Source organism: Podarcis raffonei, chromosome 14, assembly GCF_027172205.1.
Source record: "Podarcis raffonei isolate rPodRaf1 chromosome 14, rPodRaf1.pri, whole genome shotgun sequence".
NCBI lineage: Eukaryota > Metazoa > Chordata > Lepidosauria > Squamata > Lacertidae > Podarcis > Podarcis raffonei.
Genome location: NC_070615.1, coordinates 26,248,627 through 26,270,325, shown reverse-complemented (window position 1 = coordinate 26,270,325; position 21,699 = coordinate 26,248,627). Strand labels below are relative to the sequence as shown.

General features: G+C 43.7%; 1 protein-coding gene and 1 pseudogene across 3 annotated transcripts in view; both read right to left on the bottom strand.

The window, feature by feature from the left end:
• PIAS1 (protein inhibitor of activated STAT 1) overlaps positions 1-12,146 on the bottom strand; it is a 52,367-nt gene extending 40,221 nt beyond the window's left edge. For 2 of the 3 annotated variants that reach the window (XR_008327578.1, XM_053365645.1), the window contains exon 1: positions 12,025-12,146. Coding sequence is in view for 1 of the 3 variants with exons in the window: in XM_053365645.1 (XP_053221620.1) it covers positions 12,025-12,048 (24 nt within the window). In the remaining 2 variants the exon portion in view is untranslated. Of the gene's footprint in view, positions 1-11,835; positions 11,859-12,024 lie in introns of those variants that run through there. The other variant, XM_053365646.1, reaches the window with a different exon arrangement.
• Positions 12,147-20,573: 8,427 nt separating this feature from the next.
• Positions 20,574-21,458, bottom strand: LOC128401938 (GTP:AMP phosphotransferase AK3, mitochondrial-like; annotated as a pseudogene).
• Positions 21,459-21,699: the final 241 nt, after the last annotated feature.

The following is a 21,699-nucleotide window of genomic DNA, read 5'->3' as shown; positions in this document are numbered from 1 at the left end:
TATATCTCTCTTTACTTCTCAAATTATCCAAGTTAGCCATCTTGGCCTCAACATGAAAAGTCAGAAGCTCTTTGCACTGACCACATACTGAGAACCGCCCTGAGATCTTCAAGTGAAGGATGGTATACAAATTTAATAAATAAAATAAAAAATACCTGTGACTCTGCTCAGCAGGAAAAACACTGGACAGTGAATGTACACACACCCACACACCCCAGTAAGCATCTGCTGGCTTTCTACCATCATTAGGTCTTTGGCTAGAAGGCCTTTTCAGTTGCAACATAAAATGTCTTGATTTTAAGTACAAGCAGCACACAACAGGTTATCACCATTACTGCAACTATAGCAGTGCTAATTAGTGCTTCTGAAATGAGTGCAAAACACTTTAAAATGTTACCCTACAGAGATTTGGTCCAGTTTTCTTGAGGAGGGGAAATGAATAGCCTTGTATGGTTTTGAGCAATGCATCTGGAGTAGGAAATAAAGGGGGAACGCACAAGCAACCTTCAAAAAAACTGCTTATAGGTGGCTGAATTATACATTCCCTAGCCTCCCCTGCCAGACTCCAACCTCATTCAGTATAACTGATAAAAGGTATTTCAGTGAAACAGCTCATCAATATTTCTTTCCAGCCTCATTATCCAGCATGCACCCTTTCTAACATGCAGTGAGGGTCCTTTGTAGTGGTCATCAATATGCTGTACCCCTCACAATATTTAAATCTCATATCCATAGTTTAAAAATACAACTTAGAAGTAAGGGATACACCTGATGTTTAGGAAAATAGTATGTGACAGATGAACAAACAGCTGTTGCCTTGGTGTCCCTCAAAACATCTGATCAAGAACCACTACAAATTAAAATGCTGTTTTCATTTGGATCAACTTCTGTTGGTGCAAATGCATATGGACATTCAAGCTACAGTGAGTTTACATCCATCAGGCAGATTGGAAGCCCAGCTTACTACTGCAATCATCACTGCAGTTCTACACACACTTTGTGGAATTTCATTTTGTTTGAGTGGAACTTACTATCAAGTAAATCTATCTCAGTGAAGGTGCTTGTCTCTTCAGAGAAACAGAAGCCTAACAACATACACCGCAACTTATTATACTGGTCAATAGATTGATTAGTCTGCTACATAACAAATGTTGCATTATTACATAACCTACCTCCATTTGTGGATGAGAATTTTGTCACTTTCTAAACTGACTGATGATGTGGACAGCTAGAAAAACATCACTCAAGGATTGACAAAGTCCCAGCTAAGTTTCCAGAAGCATACTGACAAGTTCTTGACCCAGTTTTTCTAGACTGTATAGGGAAAATCACTCTTAATAGGTTGTCAACCATCTCTCACCCCATTTTCAACTGGATGGGTTGGTTTAATGCCACAGAATGTTCACAAGCATTGTAACTGTTTAAAGGGAAACTGTCAGTTATGACAAAATTTAAATTCTGTGACCTGAACCTGCCTGACAATGCTAGGCTGTAAGTTTTGTTGGCAATTAAGATTATTCCCCTCCCTACTGTTATGAAACCTCATTTTGAGGTTCGCTTTTTTCTATACCTTTACCTCTCTTCAGAAACAATTGCCCTGCAAAGATTTAATACTACCCTTCACAAAAGGAGTATGCATTGTCCAACATCTGGATGGACATTGCATGAGCCCCTTGAAATACGTTTAGGTTCTCCCTTATCTATGTGACGCCTATAACCCATTAAAGCCTTCGTCATCTGGAAAGAATTCTGTTCTATACATCCACATGCCCTGGAGCCTTCTAACAAATCTCAGTGCAGCCAAAGGCCTAGAAAGCAATGCAGCACTTCTTCAAAGGTGAATAGTAAAGAATCTGACAAAGAAAATAAACCTAGCGGCTAATATTGCAGAGGAGACAAATGTAATCTTCTCCCACCTAGAAGCCTTTGCCTGGGAGCCTGATGCTCTTGAAACTTGCACTTGTTCTTTCTTTTCCAAAAAGAAAAATGCTAAGTATTGTTTCCTAGCAAGAGAGCAAAATACACAGTAAAGGACACTGATGGTGCTCAGTCAATGGGGATTACAAGAGATGCTTATCAGGACAGGAACTGGACTGCTCTCTCAGAAGACAAGTCAATTAGGTAAATATTTCAGCTTTAGGTGTTTTGTCATTCCCCCGCCAGCAAAAACTAAATCCTACTACCAAAAATTGTGCAAAGATAAAGTAAGTATCCAAATACAACAAAAATTAATCATAAATCAGTATGATTGAACATTCACAATCTCAAGCAAGACAGACAAATGAACTTCCCTCAAAGGAAGGGGAAGAACTGACATCCAGTCAAACAATGCCTTTTTTGTGGACCAGAACCCTGTGGTTATTATCCAAAGTCTTTCCAACAGGAGGCTGGAAACATGAGGTCAGGTCCTTTAAGTTGTGGGCCCCCATTTGTGCACTGCTTTCCCCAGGGAGGAACACACTATTTATGTTTTGGTGCCACTGCTAGAAAAGGGCTTTTCTTTTTCTCCAGGCTTTTGGCCCTTAACTTGAAGAGTGGCACTGTAGCATATTTTAGTCCTTCCTTTCAAAAGTTGCAGAGTATAGAACATGTTCAGGTATTTGGCCAAGGATTGCAATCTGAGATTCCACCAAGCATATTGTTTCTGCAATATGGTGACAAGGGCTTTGCCACTATACTTACCTACTTCAGATTCCTCCAATAACTTGTCTGTGGTCAGAAATACTCACAGGAAATCAAGAACTAAATTGGCATGTGAAAGGGTATAAGCTTGCTTCAATCTGTGTAAATCTTCAGTTTCTAGAGGTCCATGATAAATATGGTGACAAATACAGAGAAACAGAAACAGATAGTGATAGCTAAGAAAGAGACTGATTAAATTTCATGTAGTGTTTAGTTCTGTTCCCCCTCCTCTCTTTTTTCAGATCTTTTTATGGAAATAAGTGCATTATGTCTGCTTGATACTGTAGAGGACTAGAGAATACAAATAATTTTCAGAATAAATTATCATTTGTTTTACTATACTATAATGTTGATTTCTGTTTTTACTGTTTTTGCCTGCTCCTCATAAACTGGCAAAACCAAAGATATGCTAGGTTCCTTACGATTCAGCAGTTTGTAGCTTCATTTGTAATGAAAACTTGTGATTTTCAATATGTAAAGAGTAAGGTCCGTATAGTTAAAGCCATGGTTTTCCCAGTAGTGAAGTATGGAAGTGAGAGCTGGACCATAAAGAAAGCTGATCGCCGAAGAATTGATGCTTTTGAATTATGGTGCTGGAGAAGACTCTTGAGAGTCCCATGGACTGCAAGAAGATCAAACGCATCCATTCTTAAGGAAATCAGCCCTGAGTGCTCACTGGAAGGACAGATCGTGAAGCTGAGGCTCCAGTACTTTGGCCACCTCATGAGAAGAGAAGACTCCCTGGAGAAGACACTGATGCTGGGAAAGATGGAGGGCACAAGGAGAAGGGGGCGACAGAGGATGAGATGGCTGGATAGTGTTCTCGAAGCCACAAACATGAGTCTGACCAAACTGCGGGAGGTAGTGGAGGACAGAGGTGCCTGGCGTGCTCTGGTCCATGGGGTCACGAAGAGTCGGACACGACTAAACGACTAAACAACAACAACAACAACACTTTAAAAAAGTATTGCATTTTTTATTTTTTCCATAAATTTACCATTTTTCCCATAGCTTCAAGATTTCCATAAATTTTACATCTCTTGTTGTACAGGAAGCCTTCCTACTTGGTCAGTGCTCTTCAATTGATTCAAAATGCCTCTAGAACCCTCTCCTGTCACTCCTTTGGCACAGCATGTTTGTAGCATGCAAATATTAAAAACCCAATTTTATTAGGACCAACTACAAAATGTCACAAAACGGCGAGCAAGGTTTTGAGTTATTAATCACCTCCCCTGGCCCAGTCACCTGTCCCCTCCCTGCAAGTTTTTATCAGCCAAGAGGGACAAGGATCCAGAATGCAAGTGGTTGCCCTGACTGATCCAAGCACATTGTCCACACCCTTGAGCCTTATTAACTGAAACTCATCCAACGCAACAGGACTAGACAGTGCTCTGGACATCCTTCAGCTTTCGTAACTGGAGTCAGTCAGGGCCCCACCCTCCCAGGCCAGGTAGAAAAGGCATGCAAGGCAGGGAACAGGTCCTCCAGGACTCACAGCCAAGAAGGTCTACCTACTTTCCTGTGTTTTACACATTTGTAAGGAATTCTGGGAATTGTGATTCTGTGAGAATCTAAGCATGATCGTAAGTATAATGGAGCACTTAACTCAACATCAGAGGGTGATAAGAGGAATAACAAAGAAAGATGGGTTTAACTCGATATGGTCTCTATTTATATTAACTATAGTACAATAATCTCTCATCTCTTGTCATAGTAGGCACTATGGAGAAATTATTTTAATGCTCTAGATTGAAGTATACCCTGTGGGTGTGAGCTTAATCTGTAATGTAAAACATTTCCCAAGTGTTTTGATGCCATGCAGATGACTGCACACAAGATTTAACACCTGTACATGCATTTGTCCTGGAAGATAACACTTTATGCTTTAGTTACAGGTAGGTAGCCATGCTGGTCTGCCGTAGTAAAAATAAATAAAAAGGTTCCTTCCAGTAGCACCTTAGAGACCAACCAAGTTTGTTATTGGTATGAGCTTTTGTGTGCATGCATTCAGGTATCTGAAGAAGTGTGCATGCACACGAAAGCTCATACCAGTAACAAACTTAGTTGGTCTCTAAGGTGCTGCTAGAAGGAACTTTTTTATTTTGTTTCGACTTTATGCTTGGTAATTGTTTTTAAAAATTTCAATAAAGTTTGTAATTTAAAAAGTATAATGCCTAAGATTACTTTTGGAAACTCATTAAGACTGACTCACTCTCAACCGCACATGTACCCAAAGTATCTACACTGGCTCCCAGTTGATTACCGTGTGACTTCCAACCTCTCAATCATCCTTGTTTAGACTGCTATGCTCTGTACTTAAACCAAACCTTCTCATTCTTCGTCCGTCCCCTTTGCAGCGCCTCCTCTCCATGAAATCTGCTGCTCCATTTTCCTTTTCCAACACAATCCCTTTCAACCAATGCATCACTTCCTTGTCTTTCCAAGACTACCAGTTTCATCTGTTCTGCAGTTTCTACTATTCACTCTGTGCTTTTATCAAACCCCATCATCTCCCATCACCTTCCATCTATCCAAAATATGCCCTAATCCTAAAGGCATTGCCCAGAAGCAGGCACAATTGACATCCATACAGCTTACTTCATGCAATGCATTTAGGGCTGAGAGTGCTTATTTCTGTTCTGCACCACATCTGAAAATTGCTTTAAATAAATGTTAAAATAATACCAACCTAATGGTTACAAATGACTCATGCCTCCTTCAGCAACCACCACTGACATTTTCTGTCTATATGCAATACCTTTAAGCCAATGAAGTTACTTTAAAAAAGAATTTCCAGTCTTTATTAGACAATAGTTACTAATGTATCCATGAATAAAAATTCCACCCCATATCCCTGTAAATATAATTGATGAGAACTCCTAATGAAGTATAAAACCCTTCACAAACAAGTATGCATACACTATTCATATTTATGTGTGCATGAAATTTGCAATCTAATTTTTATTGGCAAACATACTTAAGTACCATGAGCTGGATTATTATTTTTACAGTGATGCACAGCTGCTTATTTGATCTTTGCAGCTTCAGCATGAAGAAATAAAAATGTATAGATGACTTCTCAAAGCGCATTGAAGAAACACTGTGGATTATACAAGAAGAAAAACTGTAAATAGGAAGGTGCATGGTAAGGGCTGCTCATTAAAACAATTTGAATTGTGAAATTATTCTGCTTGTATCCAACACTGAGATTTAGATAGATCTTCAATGGAAATGGTTTGAGCAAAATTATAACTAAAAGCTGAAAATGGTGGCTTCTGCTTATTTGGCTATTTTGCTAGTGCTATTATGAAGTTTCTCCATCCTTGGAGGCCTAATCTTCATTATTACTATCATCTAAAAATACTAAGTACCTTGCTTGTTAGCAGTTTCCTCACATCCAGCAAGCCTAGTATTTGATTTCAACTGAGAGATTTACATTCATAAATTCACCTGTACAGAAGAACACATGACTAGATATTTTAATTCAAAATCTTTCTTTAGCTTCCATCACCATCACTCCTTAAAATCAGGAAACATAACTAACAAGAAACACTTCAAGGATCTTTCCAGTTCCCAAAGGCACTCCTTTAAAATGAGAGTGTAAAGACCAGAGGGGGGTGCCAGGGGTGCCGGCCGCACCGGGCGCAACATCTGGGGGGGGCGCGAGTCCAGAGGGAAGGGACAAGTTCCTTCCTCCGCCAGGCTCCCCGCCGCCGCCGCCAGCCTTGTGCCCTAGCGCGCGCGCGCCCCCCCGCCGCTGCTGCGGCTGCGCTCCACTCACTGCTCGGAGGAGGAGCAGCCGCTGCAGCAGCGCTGACGCCGCCACTGACGCCTGGCCAGGCACGGGCAGCCTCCGCACCCCGCCGCCATCCCCTTGGCCCAGCCACAGGCGGCTGCTTCTGCCGACTGGAAGGGAGGAGAGCTCCGAGGGGCCTCGACGCGCCCTGCCCTCCCCAAAACCCTCTGAGACGAAGCCGGCGGGCGGGCGAGGGTCTCCCGGCGGAAGGGGGCACCGCTGGCTCCGGCTCTCAGCGCAAGTCTCAGCCGCGGGGGGTGGGGGAGGACGGAGCGCGGCTGGAAGCCCCCGGACCCGGCCGGGAGGAGGAGAGGCGCTCACCAAGCCCGGATCTGGAGCACCTCGGAGCGCGGGCTCCACCTACAGCCCAAGGAGAGTAGGGGGCGGGGGGCTTCGGCTGCCTCGGCCCGCGGGGGCTCCGCAAATAATAAATTTAATAAATTCCTGCTGAGCCTTTGGGGGGGTCCTTGGCTCCTTCGCTCGCCCCCAGCCCCAGTGGCGTAGCGTGGGGGGGTTAGGGGGGGCCGGCCGCACCGGCCGCAACATCTGGGGGGGGCGCGCTCGCACTCGAGTGCTAAAATCCACGGGTTAGGGGGCGCAAATTACTTGCCTTGCCCCGGGTGCTGACAACCCATGCTACGCCACTGGTAAAGACGGAAGCCTCTCAATATGCACTTTTGACATCCGTTCAGAAGACAGCATCAACAATGACAATTTTAGAAATAATTAAACTCTGATCTATATGTAAATGTTATGAAAACCTAGAACTGTGTAATGAAGACATTCACACAAAGATCACACAACATACTACTCCAGAACTAGCTGTTTATTTATATGCTTCCCCATCACTTAGTGCAGAGCTTTCGAAACTGTGTGTCACGACATGTTACTGTGTTGGCTGCAGTGTGTAGGTGTCACACGAAAGCTCCCCGTGCTCCTCCCGGGGCTGGAAAGGGGTTAGTTTAATGTCTGGTTTGCTAGTAAAACTGAATTACTGAGTCGCAAAATGATGCATGTCTAAAAAGTGTGTAACCAACCAAATTTGGAAAGCTCTGACATAATGCATAAACTGCGGGACTCACTCCCTTGGGAAGCAATGATGGCCACTCATCTGTAAAGCTTTAAAAAAAGGATTGGACAAATTCATGGAGGAGAAGACTATCAATGGCTAATAGCCAAGATGGTGTGCTTCTGAAAACCAGGTTGCTCTTGTGCTCGGGTCCTGCTTGAAGATTCCCACAGGCATCCTGTGGCCACTGTGATACAGATGGGCCACCAGCCTGATCTAGCAGGCTCATTTTATGTTCTTAATATGAGCTATTATATCAGCACACACACAAAATCTCATAGGTGAATAAGAACTGGGGGATTCACAACCCTCTAAAAAAGAACAATGCTGGGTAAGAAACCAATGTTTTCAGAACCTGTTTGATTTTAAAAAGTAACTAGATGATATATTAGGACACAGGAAATTTTCAATGACAGAAGAAAAATTCTGACTATCTGGCACTCAAGCTATTTAATGTCTCAGAATGTTTTAGTTTGAATACAACATTCAAAAAGAGGCAGCTCTGATGTTTACTAAGAAAATACAAAGCAAAACAGAAGAACACGTCTCCCTGTAATTTAACAGCTTTTAGTGACAGTTTTACACACAATGGGCTGGATCCACACTGAAGTTAGCTGAACTTAGGTTCCACTGAAATCAATGGGACAAGTTAGTTAGGCCGCCATTTAAATCTCACTGCTTTCAATGAGTACTAAATGCAACCAACTTACTCTGAATCCAAGTCAGGATTATTTATTTTAATGCCTGCATTTATCTTACTTGTTAAGAATACTAACAAGAGGTGGAACAAAATATTTCCATTTAGACTGCACACAAAAGTTAGCAGAAATAATTATTCAAGTTACAGTGGGGGATATTTGCTTGGTATCAAAGCGATCCAACAGGGCTTGGAAAGCCATAAAAGATGGAAAGTCTCCCCCGCCTACTTTCTTTGGGAGCATCCTTGAAAATATTAATTACTTGAAACTGTGGTCATGGTTCTATGACAATTTACAGTGAGCCATAACCCCTTCTTGCCATCCCTCAATAAAGCCTTTGCCGCCTCTGACACTTGAAGTAGGGTTTTTCACAAAATCTACAAACTAACCTTTACTCTTCCCATAACTCAAGAAGCAGAAGGACTGGACATTTCCTGTGTCACAGAACTTCAATTTTTGGTTGAGAATATGTCAAACACAGGTAAACAGGAAACTTAATATAAATTTCAAAAGGCAAAATATTTTGCCCAGCAATTTGACTGCTAACTTACAAAGAGCCTCTTAAGTAAATAAAAGTTGCTTTATCTAAACAAAGGATTGTCATCGATAACAAAACAGAAGGCATTTTTTTAAGCCTGCAACCTTCACCATGCCATGCCTGCGGGTCACCCCTGCTCACCTCTCCAAAAGAAACAAATGGACAAGATTGATGAAACAAGTCAGTTTCACATTTCTGGCTACAAACCAGTAAGGACAGAAAATTGAGAAGAACTATCTCAGTTTCCTTATGCTGATTTTTGGGAAAGCAAGGGTAATAAGCAGTAAAGTTAAGCATTATCGGGAGAAAGGAAAGTTAGCATATGCATTGAAAAGATATTAGAGGGAGGGGACAAAAACTTGCCTACTCAGATAGGAACTGGAGGTTAGATAGAGGGCAGCCAAATTAGACCAACATAAAATTCCAGTTTTTAAAAAGAAACACAGGAAGAGCCCTGCTGTATCAGGCCAAAGGCCCATCTAGCAGAGCAGCTTGTTCCCACTGTGGCCATCCAGATGACTATGGGAAGCTGAGAGCATCAGGACTCTCCCTGTTAGCAATTACCAGCAGATGATATTTAGAGGCATGCTGCCTCCGACAATGGCATCTATTTAAAAAACACAATCTAGTAATTCAAGTAATTTTATCAAGCTCTCATGAGGAGGAATTGCACACACATATATGTATTCCCTCTCTCCAGAGAGGCATTGAAGGAAGAGGTAAAAGATTGAGGTGGAAATCTTTTGCCACCCAGATCAACCAAGCTTAAAACAACTACCTAATAAATGTAGCATCCTAGCCAATAAGAGTCTGTTACCAATACCTTGCTGTATTTACTGCACTAAGATTAATGAAGCAACCCCAAGTGTGAAGGAAAACAGATAAACCTTTTTATGCTTTACAACAAGCTGCCTGCAGAAATGGGCACTAGGCTTCCTTAAGTCTCCTACTGCAGCAAGACTCCACACACACACACCCCAAACACAAAAGGCAATGGAGGTTATAAACAGGATCCATTCATCTTCACCTCACAAAGAGAGCTGCCATCACTGTGTACACATGTCCCAAAGAAGCAAAGAACCTTTCTGAAAAGCCAGGATAAAAAAGCCATAAAAGCAACATGTGTGATTTTCAAAAGCATTAAGACACTGAGAGACACTGTAAACAAAATAATCCCTTGGTAAATGAATTTTAACTGGAAAGCATTTGACACGCATTTTGACATATTATCTATAAAAAGGTATTAAACATGTGGTTTCTATTTTGCTTACAAAGACATCGTGATTATAAAAGTCTATAGTATGTAGGGAAAATAAACACCCCCACTCAACCTAGACACATTTTGTTATTCAATATTTAACATGTGACTATTGTAATCATTGTTGAATTTTATAGTATGTAAACAGGCAAGTCTTCAAAACAGATTAAGAAATATACTAAATACTTTTTACTTAAAAAACAATCCTTTGTGTTTACCAAGGGTGGGTATGTTGAGGACTAAAAAAAGGAAATTATGATCTATTACTATAATACCCCCTGGGGAATCACAGCAAGCAACTAGAATTGTAGCAGCCATATCAAACCTCACTCATTTAGCGAGTAGGGCATTTCAAGACTTTCAGAAAAGGCTTTTAATATATATACTACCTCACACACACACTTTATTCGGATGAAGGATTGGCTGCAAAATCATCTCAGATATTTTTAAACTCACTCTTTTTTCTCTAGCTGTCATGCATGGAGGCTATACTGAGAAAATAGCAGTGTATAAGAGGGAAGAGCAAGTGAGATTCAGCACTTTTGGTTTCCTCTCACTTTAAAACAGGAAACCAAGGTGGTGGGAGTTTCCTCCTATCTACTATCCCTCTAGAGAGTTCAGAGCGCTTTAGATTTCAACATGAGAGAATTTCTTCTCAGGAAATGAGCTAAAAAGCCCTCTCCATCACATGAGCTTAAGGATCTAAATACAACCAAAGTTTCTATTCAGTTTCTTACTCCCATTAAAATAAGCCCTTGATCATTTCATCTATGATTTCAAATAAAATGTAGGTTTAACAAACCTCTTGGGAAGTAGAAAAAATGCATGCACACATGCTTATAGTTTTATTTACTTCCTCTGAAAGGCAGCTGTTGCTCACACACCCATAATTTGGGTTCCCTGCCTACTGCACTAGCATCTTTGGATGGAGTAATAAAACCTTTGCAATCCAGTCAAGGATTACAAAAAAAGGAAATTTGAACGAACACCAACATCAAAAGGATCTACTACAAAACCAGTTTCCACCCTTTGAAAGTGAAAGTTTGGGGGGGGGTCTCTCAGTTTCCACTCCTTTCAGGCACCCTTCTCTGCCACTGGCAAATACTAAGCATTTAAAAGTCAGGGAGAGCTGTCAAAACTTCGGGATAAGACGATTAGGGAAAGACACATTTTCCTCCTTGTTCTCTGCCCTTTGCACAGTTGAAGAAACGTATGGAAGAGGGGCAGAAAAGAGGGGGGCAAAAGCTGGGTAGGTGAAAGAAGCCAGATTTTGGACAAACTCCGTTCCACGTAGGCGAATAAGACGATCATCTTTGTCAAAGAAGAAGGGGCAGCTTTGTGCGGGACCCCCTTTTTAGATTATTTTTCTCTTGAGATGGGGAGGGAGGAGACGCACATAACCTACTCTGCACTCCTCAAATTCGTGGCCTTCAAGGGGGCGAGGACCCACTGAGCCAGCTCAAGGTGGAGGAGCAAAAAGAGAGAGAGAGAGAGGCTGATCTGATGCAGGTGTGGGGAGAGTCGCCCACAACTTGGGCAGGAGAACGAGGTCTCCTCTCCTCCTCAGCCCTGGCCAACCTCGCAGGGCAGGGGGTTGAGAGAAAAGCACCTCGGAGGGAAAGTAGACTCGAGCGGACTCGCTTCCTAGGGTGGGGGCTGATGAGAAAAGCAAGGGAGGCCATACGCGGGGAGGCAAACTCAGTTCAATGGGTGAGCCAAAAGGCGCTCCCCCCCACACCTCACTTCTCCCTCCGTCCCTCCCTCAGCGCCTCTCTTTCCTCTCCTCTTACACACCCCCGGATCGCCGCCAGCCAGCCAGCCAGCCTTCTCTCCCTCCCTGAGCTCCTCCACTGGGTCGCCCGGCCGCCGGGCCAGGCCTGCTGCGGGGAGGAGGAGGGGGGCCCGGGAGTAGAGAAGAGCCGCGGCGGTGAGGCGGGGGGGGGAGGAAGAGGGGAGGGGGGCGGCTTGAAACTGCGCCTTTACCTTTAGTTCCGCACTGTCCGCCATCTTGAATCGCGGGGCGCAGGCGCAGTGAACCCCGCCGGGAGGCCGCCTCCCACCGCCGCCGCCCCGCGCGCTGCGTTTGAATCAACGGCGCGCCGCCGCCGCCATTTTGTTGGTCCCTCCTCAGGGCGGGACGAGAGAGGGGAGGGGGCCTCTCGTCGGGCCACCCTCGGATATTAACAGACATATTAATGTCACTTCTCGTTATTAGCGTGGGGATGTAGAGTGTGGGGAGCCTTTGAAATCAGTAGGGCATGAGGCATTTCAAGTCTCCCTACTTTGAGCATTACTTATTTCTTTGGATATTATTATTATTATTATTATTATTATTATTATTATTAGTGCTTGGAGGCCTAAGTGTTTGTCTCTGTTTCTTGTTCCAGTCCTCTCACTCCACCAATGAGAATATCTGCTGGCGGAATATCTGCTGAGTCCTCTGGTCTGGTGGTGCTGATTCTGAATGCTAAATCAGTCCATAATAAAAATAAAAATAATAATAAATAACACAAACATATTTGTGCACAATCTGATTGTGCATGAGCTGGAAGATGTGGTTTACATTACTGAGACTTGGGTGAGCGAGCTGGATAGGCCGAACTTTACACTGCTGTGCTCACCTGGGTTTTCAGTAAAGGCAATCCTCGTTTTCTGCAGGGGGGTGGTTACACTTCAGACCCCCGTGCATGTCGGCGGAGCATGCATAAGCCTGCTCTGCCCCATTCCATCACCATTCCTCATCATTTTCGTGACTTATTTGTTGTTATTATTATTAAATTTGTATATTGCCCTATACAGTACCCATCAATCTCAGGGGAATTCACAGCGTTTTGGGGCTACTTCGAAGTTCAGTGCCATTCATGCGAAATCGCATGTCATTCAGATGCAACTAAATCCATCGTTGTCTGTACTGCACCAGGCTAGACTAGGGAGCTGCAGTGGAGGTGTTGTGTTGTCCATAAGAGCACCATCTACTTGACGCTTAATCTTGGGATGGACTTACATGGTCGGCACCTGATGTTGGGCCAGGGATGATGATGATGATTTATTACTTATACCCTGCCCATCTGGGCGGCTTCCAACAGGAGATTAAAAATACAATAAAATATCAGTCATTAAAAAACTTCCCTAAACAGGGCTGCCTTCAGATGTCTTCTAAACGTCAGATAGTAGTTTATTCCTAAGAAACAGATTGGGGATGCTGCTGTTTTACTGACCACCCTGTTGCCCAGCAGTATCCCTGATCTGGCTAACCAATGGTATTGTTGGAGGACCCTAAAACGATAATCCTGGGTGGCATCAATATCCACGTGGATCCTGCTGTTCATGGCCTTCATGACAACTGTGAGTCTCTCTCAGATTGTCATTGGCCCAGCGATTCAGGAGGGGCACACCCTTGATGTGATATTAGCCCCAAATTATAGAAGACGGGGGGATGCAGTGCACTCCCTTGTCATGTTTAGATCATGATTTGGTTAATTTTGAACTGACAAGGGCAATTCTCCCTGTAAGGGTGGTGGGCCTGCTCTGATAGCTCACCCTCAGAGACAGATGGAACCTAATGTACTCCTAAATGCTTGGGTGGGAGGTTTCCAGTGGTGAAAGATGGTGATCCTCCTGAAGCCCAAGTCTCGCTATGGAACAGAAAGGTTGACACAAACGCTCCTGAGTGTCTTATTGGGTGCTTTGGAGCCTGAGCAGCTCCTTGGTACTCTGAGGAGCTCTGGACTGTGAAACAGAACAGATGAAGACTATAGCACAAATGGCTCATGTTTTGCATTGAAGCTGACCTAACACTAGTAAGAAAACACAATCATGCCTACTGTGTAGCAGTGCAAGCTGCAAAGAATGCTCATTTTGCAGCTCGCATTGTGTCCTCTAGTAGCCAGCCAACAGGGTTATTTTGGGTGGTCCAGAGGTTACTGTGGAGAGGGACCCCTTTGGCTTTATGCAGTCGGCTGATGTGGACAAGGTGCTTCTGGATCCAGCTGACTTCAGGCACTAGGCCTGTTGACAGACCAATTCTGCATTAAAAAGATGTGTGCAAATGTGACACAAAGGCTGACAACATTAACCCTGCCATGTGGGAATCCCTTGCAGACCTTGCTCAGATTACGTCAATAAACTAAAGAGCTATATCTCAAAATATGTGCATGAAGCAATCTCCATAGGTAGAATACCAGAATGTTCAGTGATAAAAGAAATGGTGGGGGGGAGTGTGTCTCTAAAGTTGAAATTCCCTCCTGGCAAGTCACATGACTTCATCCCTACAGGTTTTCTCTTTCAACCATGCCAACTCACAAGGAATTTGTAGGTTTTTGTATCTTGTACTGTGTAGATTCTTCTTTTTATTTAAAAAAAAAAGCAAATGACTTGCTCCTAGGTGAATTCTTATTACTGAGAGCTGAGAAGCTAACAGTACAGAAGAGAAAAAGAATAAAACTGGCAAAAATGTGCTGTAAGAGTTCTAGGTGTTTTAAAGTGAAAGTTCCCTAGCCAAACCTGATCATTTAGATGTATGGTGTCAGCTATTTTGGGTACACCATGCTGCACTCAACCATGGTAATTGCACACACTTATCCCATATATATGATTAGCAAAAGTTTCTCACCACCCATGTGGGAGGAGGAATCTGGCACAACCAGGCCGCTCTAATTCCAAGGATAAGGAGCACTGTTTAAGCGCGGCTTCTGAACGACACAGCCCATACATATGTCATTCCCTCCTGGTTCCTATGACTAACAAAATCCATGTGATGTGTTAGTCAGGGTGTCCCTACCACTGGACACAGTGAAGCAGTTGCCTCAGGTGGTAGATGCTGGGTTGCAGGTTGAAGGACAGAACTGCATGTGCGCCATTTGCCCTAACCTGTGCTTCCCGAGTTAGCATGTTGCCCTCAGATGAAGGGGAAGAATCTGTCCCATGGATAACACTGAAGCACCTCATCGTAGCTACAGTAAATATAAGTTTTTGCATCTTGAGAAACTTACCTCCCCTTAGTTACAATTTGAAGAAATTCATACCATGCTGTACCACAGTCCACTAAAAAATCTAGTTCATCATTTTCACCAGAAATCAGGACTCAGACTATATGTCCTTGCAGTCATGTTTCATTACAGCAATCAGGACCAGTGTGCATTTATCTAAGAATATGGCTGCAATCCTATACCCACTTGCTTCATTGAATTACGGTAAGTGGGACTTACTTTCAAGTAGGCATGTGCAGGATTACTGTGTAATCCACACATTCTCTGTTCAAAGTCGATCCCCTATGGATGGTGTTGCCCTTGGGGACATACCTCAGTCTGCTTTCGCTTTTCATAAATTCTTCTGCTTTGGAGCCACTTAGACTTTAGAGGAATAATTGTGATGTGTAAATATGATCTATTTCTATTTCCTCCCCTGTTAATTAATGCTTGGAATATGAATGCCAATTCTGTTAGTAGTAAACACTAATTACTACAATGCATTTAATCATCACATGCTCTAGATGAGTAAAAATCCTTCCTGTGTGGCCTTTCATCTTGACAACTTAAACTCAAAGATGGCATCAAAGGGGACCAAGCTGGAATATGAGCAATTTGTCTCACTCGCATGAACACATGCACAGGCATAGACATACACCATATGGGAACTGGGAGAAGATGTGTGGTTCACCTACTTCCAAAAGAAAACAACAGTAGCCTTAAAAAGCTAAGATCAGTCTCTTGTTTGCATTCTAAATATTAATCATCAAAACATCCACATAATACAGGATGACTGCATCTTATATGGGGGTTACTTTCCAGGGAGTGCACATACAGTCATACCTTGGTTTTTGAACAGTTTAGTTCCCGAACATTTTGACTCCCGAACACTGCAAACCTGGAAGTGACTGTAAGCCAAATGTCTGTCGGGGCTTCTGCAGCTTCCGATTGGCTGCAGGAGCTTCCTGCAGCCAATCAGAAGCCGCACTTTGGTTTTCAAACATTTCGGAAGTCAAACAGACTTCCCGAATGGATTCCGTTCAACTTCCAAGGAACGACTGTACAGTGGTACCTTGGGTTACATACGCTTCAGGTTACATATGCTTCAGGTTACAGACTCCGCTAACCCAGAAATAGTACCTCGGGTTAAGAACTTTGCTTCAGGATGAGAACAGAAATAGTACTCCGGCGGCCTGGCGGCAGCAGGAGACCCCATTAGCTAAAGTGGTGCTTCAGGTTAAGAACAGTTTCAGGTTAAGAACGGACCTCCGGAACGAATTAAGTACTTAACCCGAGGTACCACTGTATATGCAAAGATGTGCATACTCAAACTGCTCTCTTGGAACTGCCCCTATGCGACCATCCCATGCCTTCTGGAGCCACCACATGAAAGAACCTTGCCCCCACCCCCCACAAAGCCGAGAGCTTATAAGCTCTTTTCATGCCAGGAACCCCAATAAGACCCAGCTCTAAAAGAGCTTTTAAGCTCTCTGCCCTGGTCTTTGGAGGGGGTGTGTGCAAAGCAAGGCTCTCTCAGTGCGTATGTTCTGGGATGCTTTTGCAAAATCTCACAGAGCCCGTCCTAGTTCCCACAAGATCTCACATCCTTAGTCTTCTGGAGTTTACATTTAATTTGAGAACAGAATGCTGGGCTAGATGGACCTTTGGCCTGATCCAGCTGAGCTCTTACGTTCCCTGGCTGGCCACTGTAAAAAGCAGGAAGATGGATGAAGTGGACCTTTGGCCTGATCACTGGGGTTCCTCTTATTCTGCTTCTTGGAAGTCCAGCATATTATTTAGCCTGTCGGATGTCCTGTATATTTAGTGTATCTCTTCTGAAGACGGGGTTATTAAGTTTTCACAGAATCATTTAACTGTATTATAAAAATCATTATCATTTCTTTCATTTATATACCACTTTGTATGTTTAAGGGGGGGAATCTCAAAGTAGTTTATAACAAATTAATACATCAAATGGAGCAATCCAGAATAAAACATTACTGAAGAAAGTAAAATGTAAGGTATAAGTTCAAAACAATGTAATTAAAAGGAAACTTAAAATATTATCTTAAAATATTCAAAAGAAAACATTACTAAAGGAAATCAAATATAAAATGCACATTTAGAAGATGCTAGACACAATTCTGTGGGCAGGGAGTTCCACAGTTTAAAGAAGGCCATCTGCCAGGCTGCTATTTCCTGCATTTCTCTGAGGCCCCTATGGATATCTTAGCGGGTAGGGATGGAGATGGTCTTTCAGATATTTGGGTCCTAAGTCACTTAGGATATTTATGCATCGTTGTGGGTCCTTGAATAGGGCCAAGGATGTAGAAATCAAACACTAACAGACCTTTGCTTTCCTGGATGGAGAGATTTGGTATTGAACATCTTCATCTGAATATAAGACATTTTTCAGATGCTTTTGTTCTGTCTGGCAAGGAGACACCGCACCTAGACACTCGGAAGAGGAGGAAGGGAAACTGTTGTAATGGTTTGATTAGGGGCGGTGATTGCAAACAAGTTTGGCCAAAGCCATTAAGTGCCCACTGTTTTCGCTTGTTGGTTGTTCATTTTTCCCTTTGAAGTGCCAAGAGAGTTGTGCAACATTTCTAGATCACAAAACAGCTGTGGGGAAAGGGGGCAATTAAATGAAGATAATAATTAAAGCACGTATAAAGTTTGTTCTTTTTAAAAAGAAGAAGAAGCAGCAATGATCTACTGGGAGCTATTTCTAGAACCTAGGCAAAGGTTCGAGCATCTTATCCTGATTCATGCTAAATGCTTTCAAGCAAATGAGTTGGGTTTGAGTGAATATGGAAGTGAAAGGGAAAGGAAGGGTTGTGTAAAGAATGAAGGAGCAAAGGTGTTTGGATTAGTGCAAGCTGATAATTACACTGTTCTCACCAACTGCTGGGATGGGGAGGTGGGGAACAACCATGTCCAGTGATGAATATGGATTCTGAGAGTGTGTGACTCCACCAAGTAAGGATAACAATGCGAGTTAAAAATAGCAGCACCCACTATTGCACAAACAACATACATATAATTTCCAGGTAATTACTGCAAAATAATTAGCAGTGCTGGTTTTATATATGCCCTGCTTGAGATCAGTCAGTGCTGCTTCTTCCTACTGTAACTTGGCTCCATGCCAAACATAGAGAGTGGGAGAGAGAGAATGAACACATTTGAAAGTCAAGAAGATGAGGCACTTCAAGGGATTTGGCACATCAAGCATCTAGGTCAAGGGTGGGGAACTTCACAGCCCCAGAGGCGGCCCTCCAGGCCTCTCTAGCTGGCCCTTGAGATCCTCCCCTAGGCTACGCCTGCCTAAAGTGTTTCTTATCTGGCTGGCAGGGCCTGCCAAAGACATTTTGGCACCTGAGGCAAACCACAAAATGGCACTCTCCTCCCTACTGATGAAGAAGGTGTAAGTGAATGTCTAAATCAGAAACAGGAGGGAATAAAGATCTACATCGGGATTTGCTGACCCCATGGATCCTGGTGCCCAATGGCACCACGGGGTATGTGAGCTGTCTGCCTGCCTCCTCCCACTCAGTCACTGTACAGCCAAGGGGGAGGCAGTGGGCAGCACAGAGCCTGCAGGTGTTCAAGCCACCACGTCACTCCCAGTTATTTTAACTTTTCAAGTCTTAAATTATTGTTGCTAATTTTTCTTATTGTTTTATCTTTTTATAAACTGCTTTGAGGGTTTTTATGAAGAAAGAAATTAGGAAGCAAGCAGGTTCCCCATCAAGGGTAAATGACCCTATTCTGAGATCCTCCAAATGCCCTTAACCTACTGATAGACACTTCAATTCCTTTGTCTTAGGTCTAATACCATATCAGAAATGGAGAATTTCTGGCCTAATTAGGCAGGTCAGGCTTCCCCCATTTGGCCCACGAAGCCATTTGGACCAAACCCTGCCCTCTTGCCCTAGACCTGACATCATGTGTGGAGCAGCAAAGATGTGGCTCAGTTAAAGGGGGATTTGCATCATTAATCAGCAGCGCCTATGAAGTCCTCTTCAAAGCAATGTGCACTGGGCATTTTGAACCCTGACATTCTCTACAGCATACTATGTCTAAATAAATCCCAGCAAAAAATAAAATAAAAAAATTATGGGTTGCAGCCAATGCTAGTCCTTTTCAGAGTAGATCTATTAAAATTAATGGACCTTAGTTAGTCACACTCATTAATTTCAGTGGGTCAGCTCTGAGTAAGACCAGTTGTTGAATACAACCCTATGGCCCAAACACAGCTGAGGCTACCCATGATTCTACTATTTATCAGACAATATATTTCTGGAAGCTTAGCCATTACCTTCTCTATTTTCAATACAGTGATAGATCTTCCTTCATCTGCTCATAGAAGATTCCTTCCAGCTCATATCAGGCAGCTTGGTTTGAAGGAATCATAGAATCATAGAGTTGGAAGAGACCACAAGGGCCATCGAGTCCAACCCCCTGCCAAGCAGGAAACACCATCAGAGCACTCCTGACATATGGTTGTCAAGCCTCTGCTTAAAGACCTCCAAAGAAAGAGACTCCACCACACTCCTTGGCAGCAAATTCCACTGTCGAACAGCTCTTACTGTCAGGAAGTTCTTCCTAATGTTTAGGTGGAATCTTCTTTCTTGTAGTTTGGATCCATTGCTCCGTGTCCACTTCTCTGGAGCAGCAGAAAACAACCTTTCTCCCTCCTCTATGTGACATCCTTTTATATATTTGAACATGGCTAACATATCACCCCTTAACCTCCTCTTCTCCAGGCTAAACATGCCCAGCTCCCTTAGCCGTTCCTCATAAGGCATCGTTTCCAGGCCTTTGACCATTTTGGTTGCCCTCCTCTGGACACGTTCCAGTTTGTCAGTGTCCTTCTTGAACTGTGGTGCCCAGAACTGGACACAGTACTCCAGGTGAGGTCTGACCAGAGCAGAATACAGTGACACTATTACTTCCCTTGATCTAGATGCTATACTCCTATTGATGCAGCCCAGAATTGCATTGGCTTTTTTAGCTGCCGCGTCACACTGTTGGCTCATGTCAAGTTTGTGGTCAACCAAGACTCCTAGATCCTTTTCACATGTACTGTTCTCAAGCCAGGTGTCACCCATCTTGTATTTGTGCCTCTCATTTTTTTTTGCCCAAGTGCAATACTTTACATTTCTCCCTGTTAAAATTCATCTTGTTAGTTTTGGCCCAGTTCTCTAATCTGTCAAGGTCGTTTTGAAGTGTGATCCTGTCCTCTGGGGTGTTAGCCACCCCTCCCAGTTTGGTGTCATCTGCAAAATTGATCAGGATGCCCTTGAGTCCATCATCCAAGTCGTTGATAAAGATGTTGAATAAGACCAGGCCCAAGACAGAACCCTGTGGCACCCCACTAGTCACTCTTCTCCAGGATGAAGAGGAACCGTTGATGAGCACCCTTTGGGTTTGGTCAGTCAGCCAGTTAGAAATCCACTGAGTGGTAGCATAGTCAAGACCGCATTTTACCAGCTTCTTTACAAGAATATCATGGGGCACCTTGTCAAATGCCTTGCTGAAATCAAGGTAGGCTACATCCAACTATGAATTGTCGGCCTCTGTTCCTTTTCGACAATAATATTCAAGGGCAGGTTTGGTTTCATTTTCGTAAGATTTCAGCCTCTTCATAAGTTTTTGGTTTGTTATCATCCCATTGAAAAAGAGGCTCTCCAGTAATATCATCACAGCCAAGGACATTGGGAATCTTGAATTCAAGGTTGCAGATTCTGCCATTAGCAGGATGCATCCAGCTGGCAGTCAGGCATTGTCTGATAGTCACAAAAGGCACAGTCAAGTCCATCATGGTATCTATTGATCTTTAGCAGATGCGGTGCTGGAGTGCAAATATCTGCCCAGCACCCCAAAATTACCATGGATAGTGTTGGGGTGGCCGTAGCTGCGCACTGCCAGCCATCCGGGGGTTGCAACTCTCCCCCATGACGCGGTGGGAGAGCGATCCCTGCAGAAGCTTGGAAGGGAAGCTGCACGCCTGCCAGCCTTATGGTTGGTGGGTCGCAGCTGGCAGGCATGCAGGGAAAGGGGAGGCTGCTGGCAAAGCTGTGCAGCTCCCCCACTTGCTGAGGTGCCCCTGAGTGGCCAGCACCCTGGTGTGACACACCACTAAGCCCTATGGGAAAGACGGCTCTGTATTGGACACACTTTATCCAGAGCTTCAGGCTAGGTAAGTCATTTGGCCACACACTGTACTGCTCTAGAGTTTTCCGCTCACTTAGTATCAGCTGTGTTCTAATGTCACCAGGAACCAGTCACTCTTTATCAATATATCTTAGCAATTTCAATCTTCTTGATCATATTGTCCTAGAGAATGTCCACACTGGAGAAACTTTTCAGAGTGAAGTGGTTGACGATGCGGGAGGACATGGTGCCTTCTCTGGACCCATGGGGGGTCACATGACCAAGACCCATGGCAGCAGCGTCTACACCAGGCATAGGCAAACTCGGCCCTCCAGATGTTTGGGGACTACAATTCCCATCACCCCTGACCACTGGTCCTGTTAGGTAGGGATCATGGGAGTTGTAGTGCCAAAACATCTGGAGGGCCGAGTTTGCCTATGCCTGGTCTACACCACCATCTTGGAACCATTTCGCAGTGCAGGGTGAAATGAGACTAGGTGCCCAGTCGGCTTACGGATCCAGCAGTAGCTCT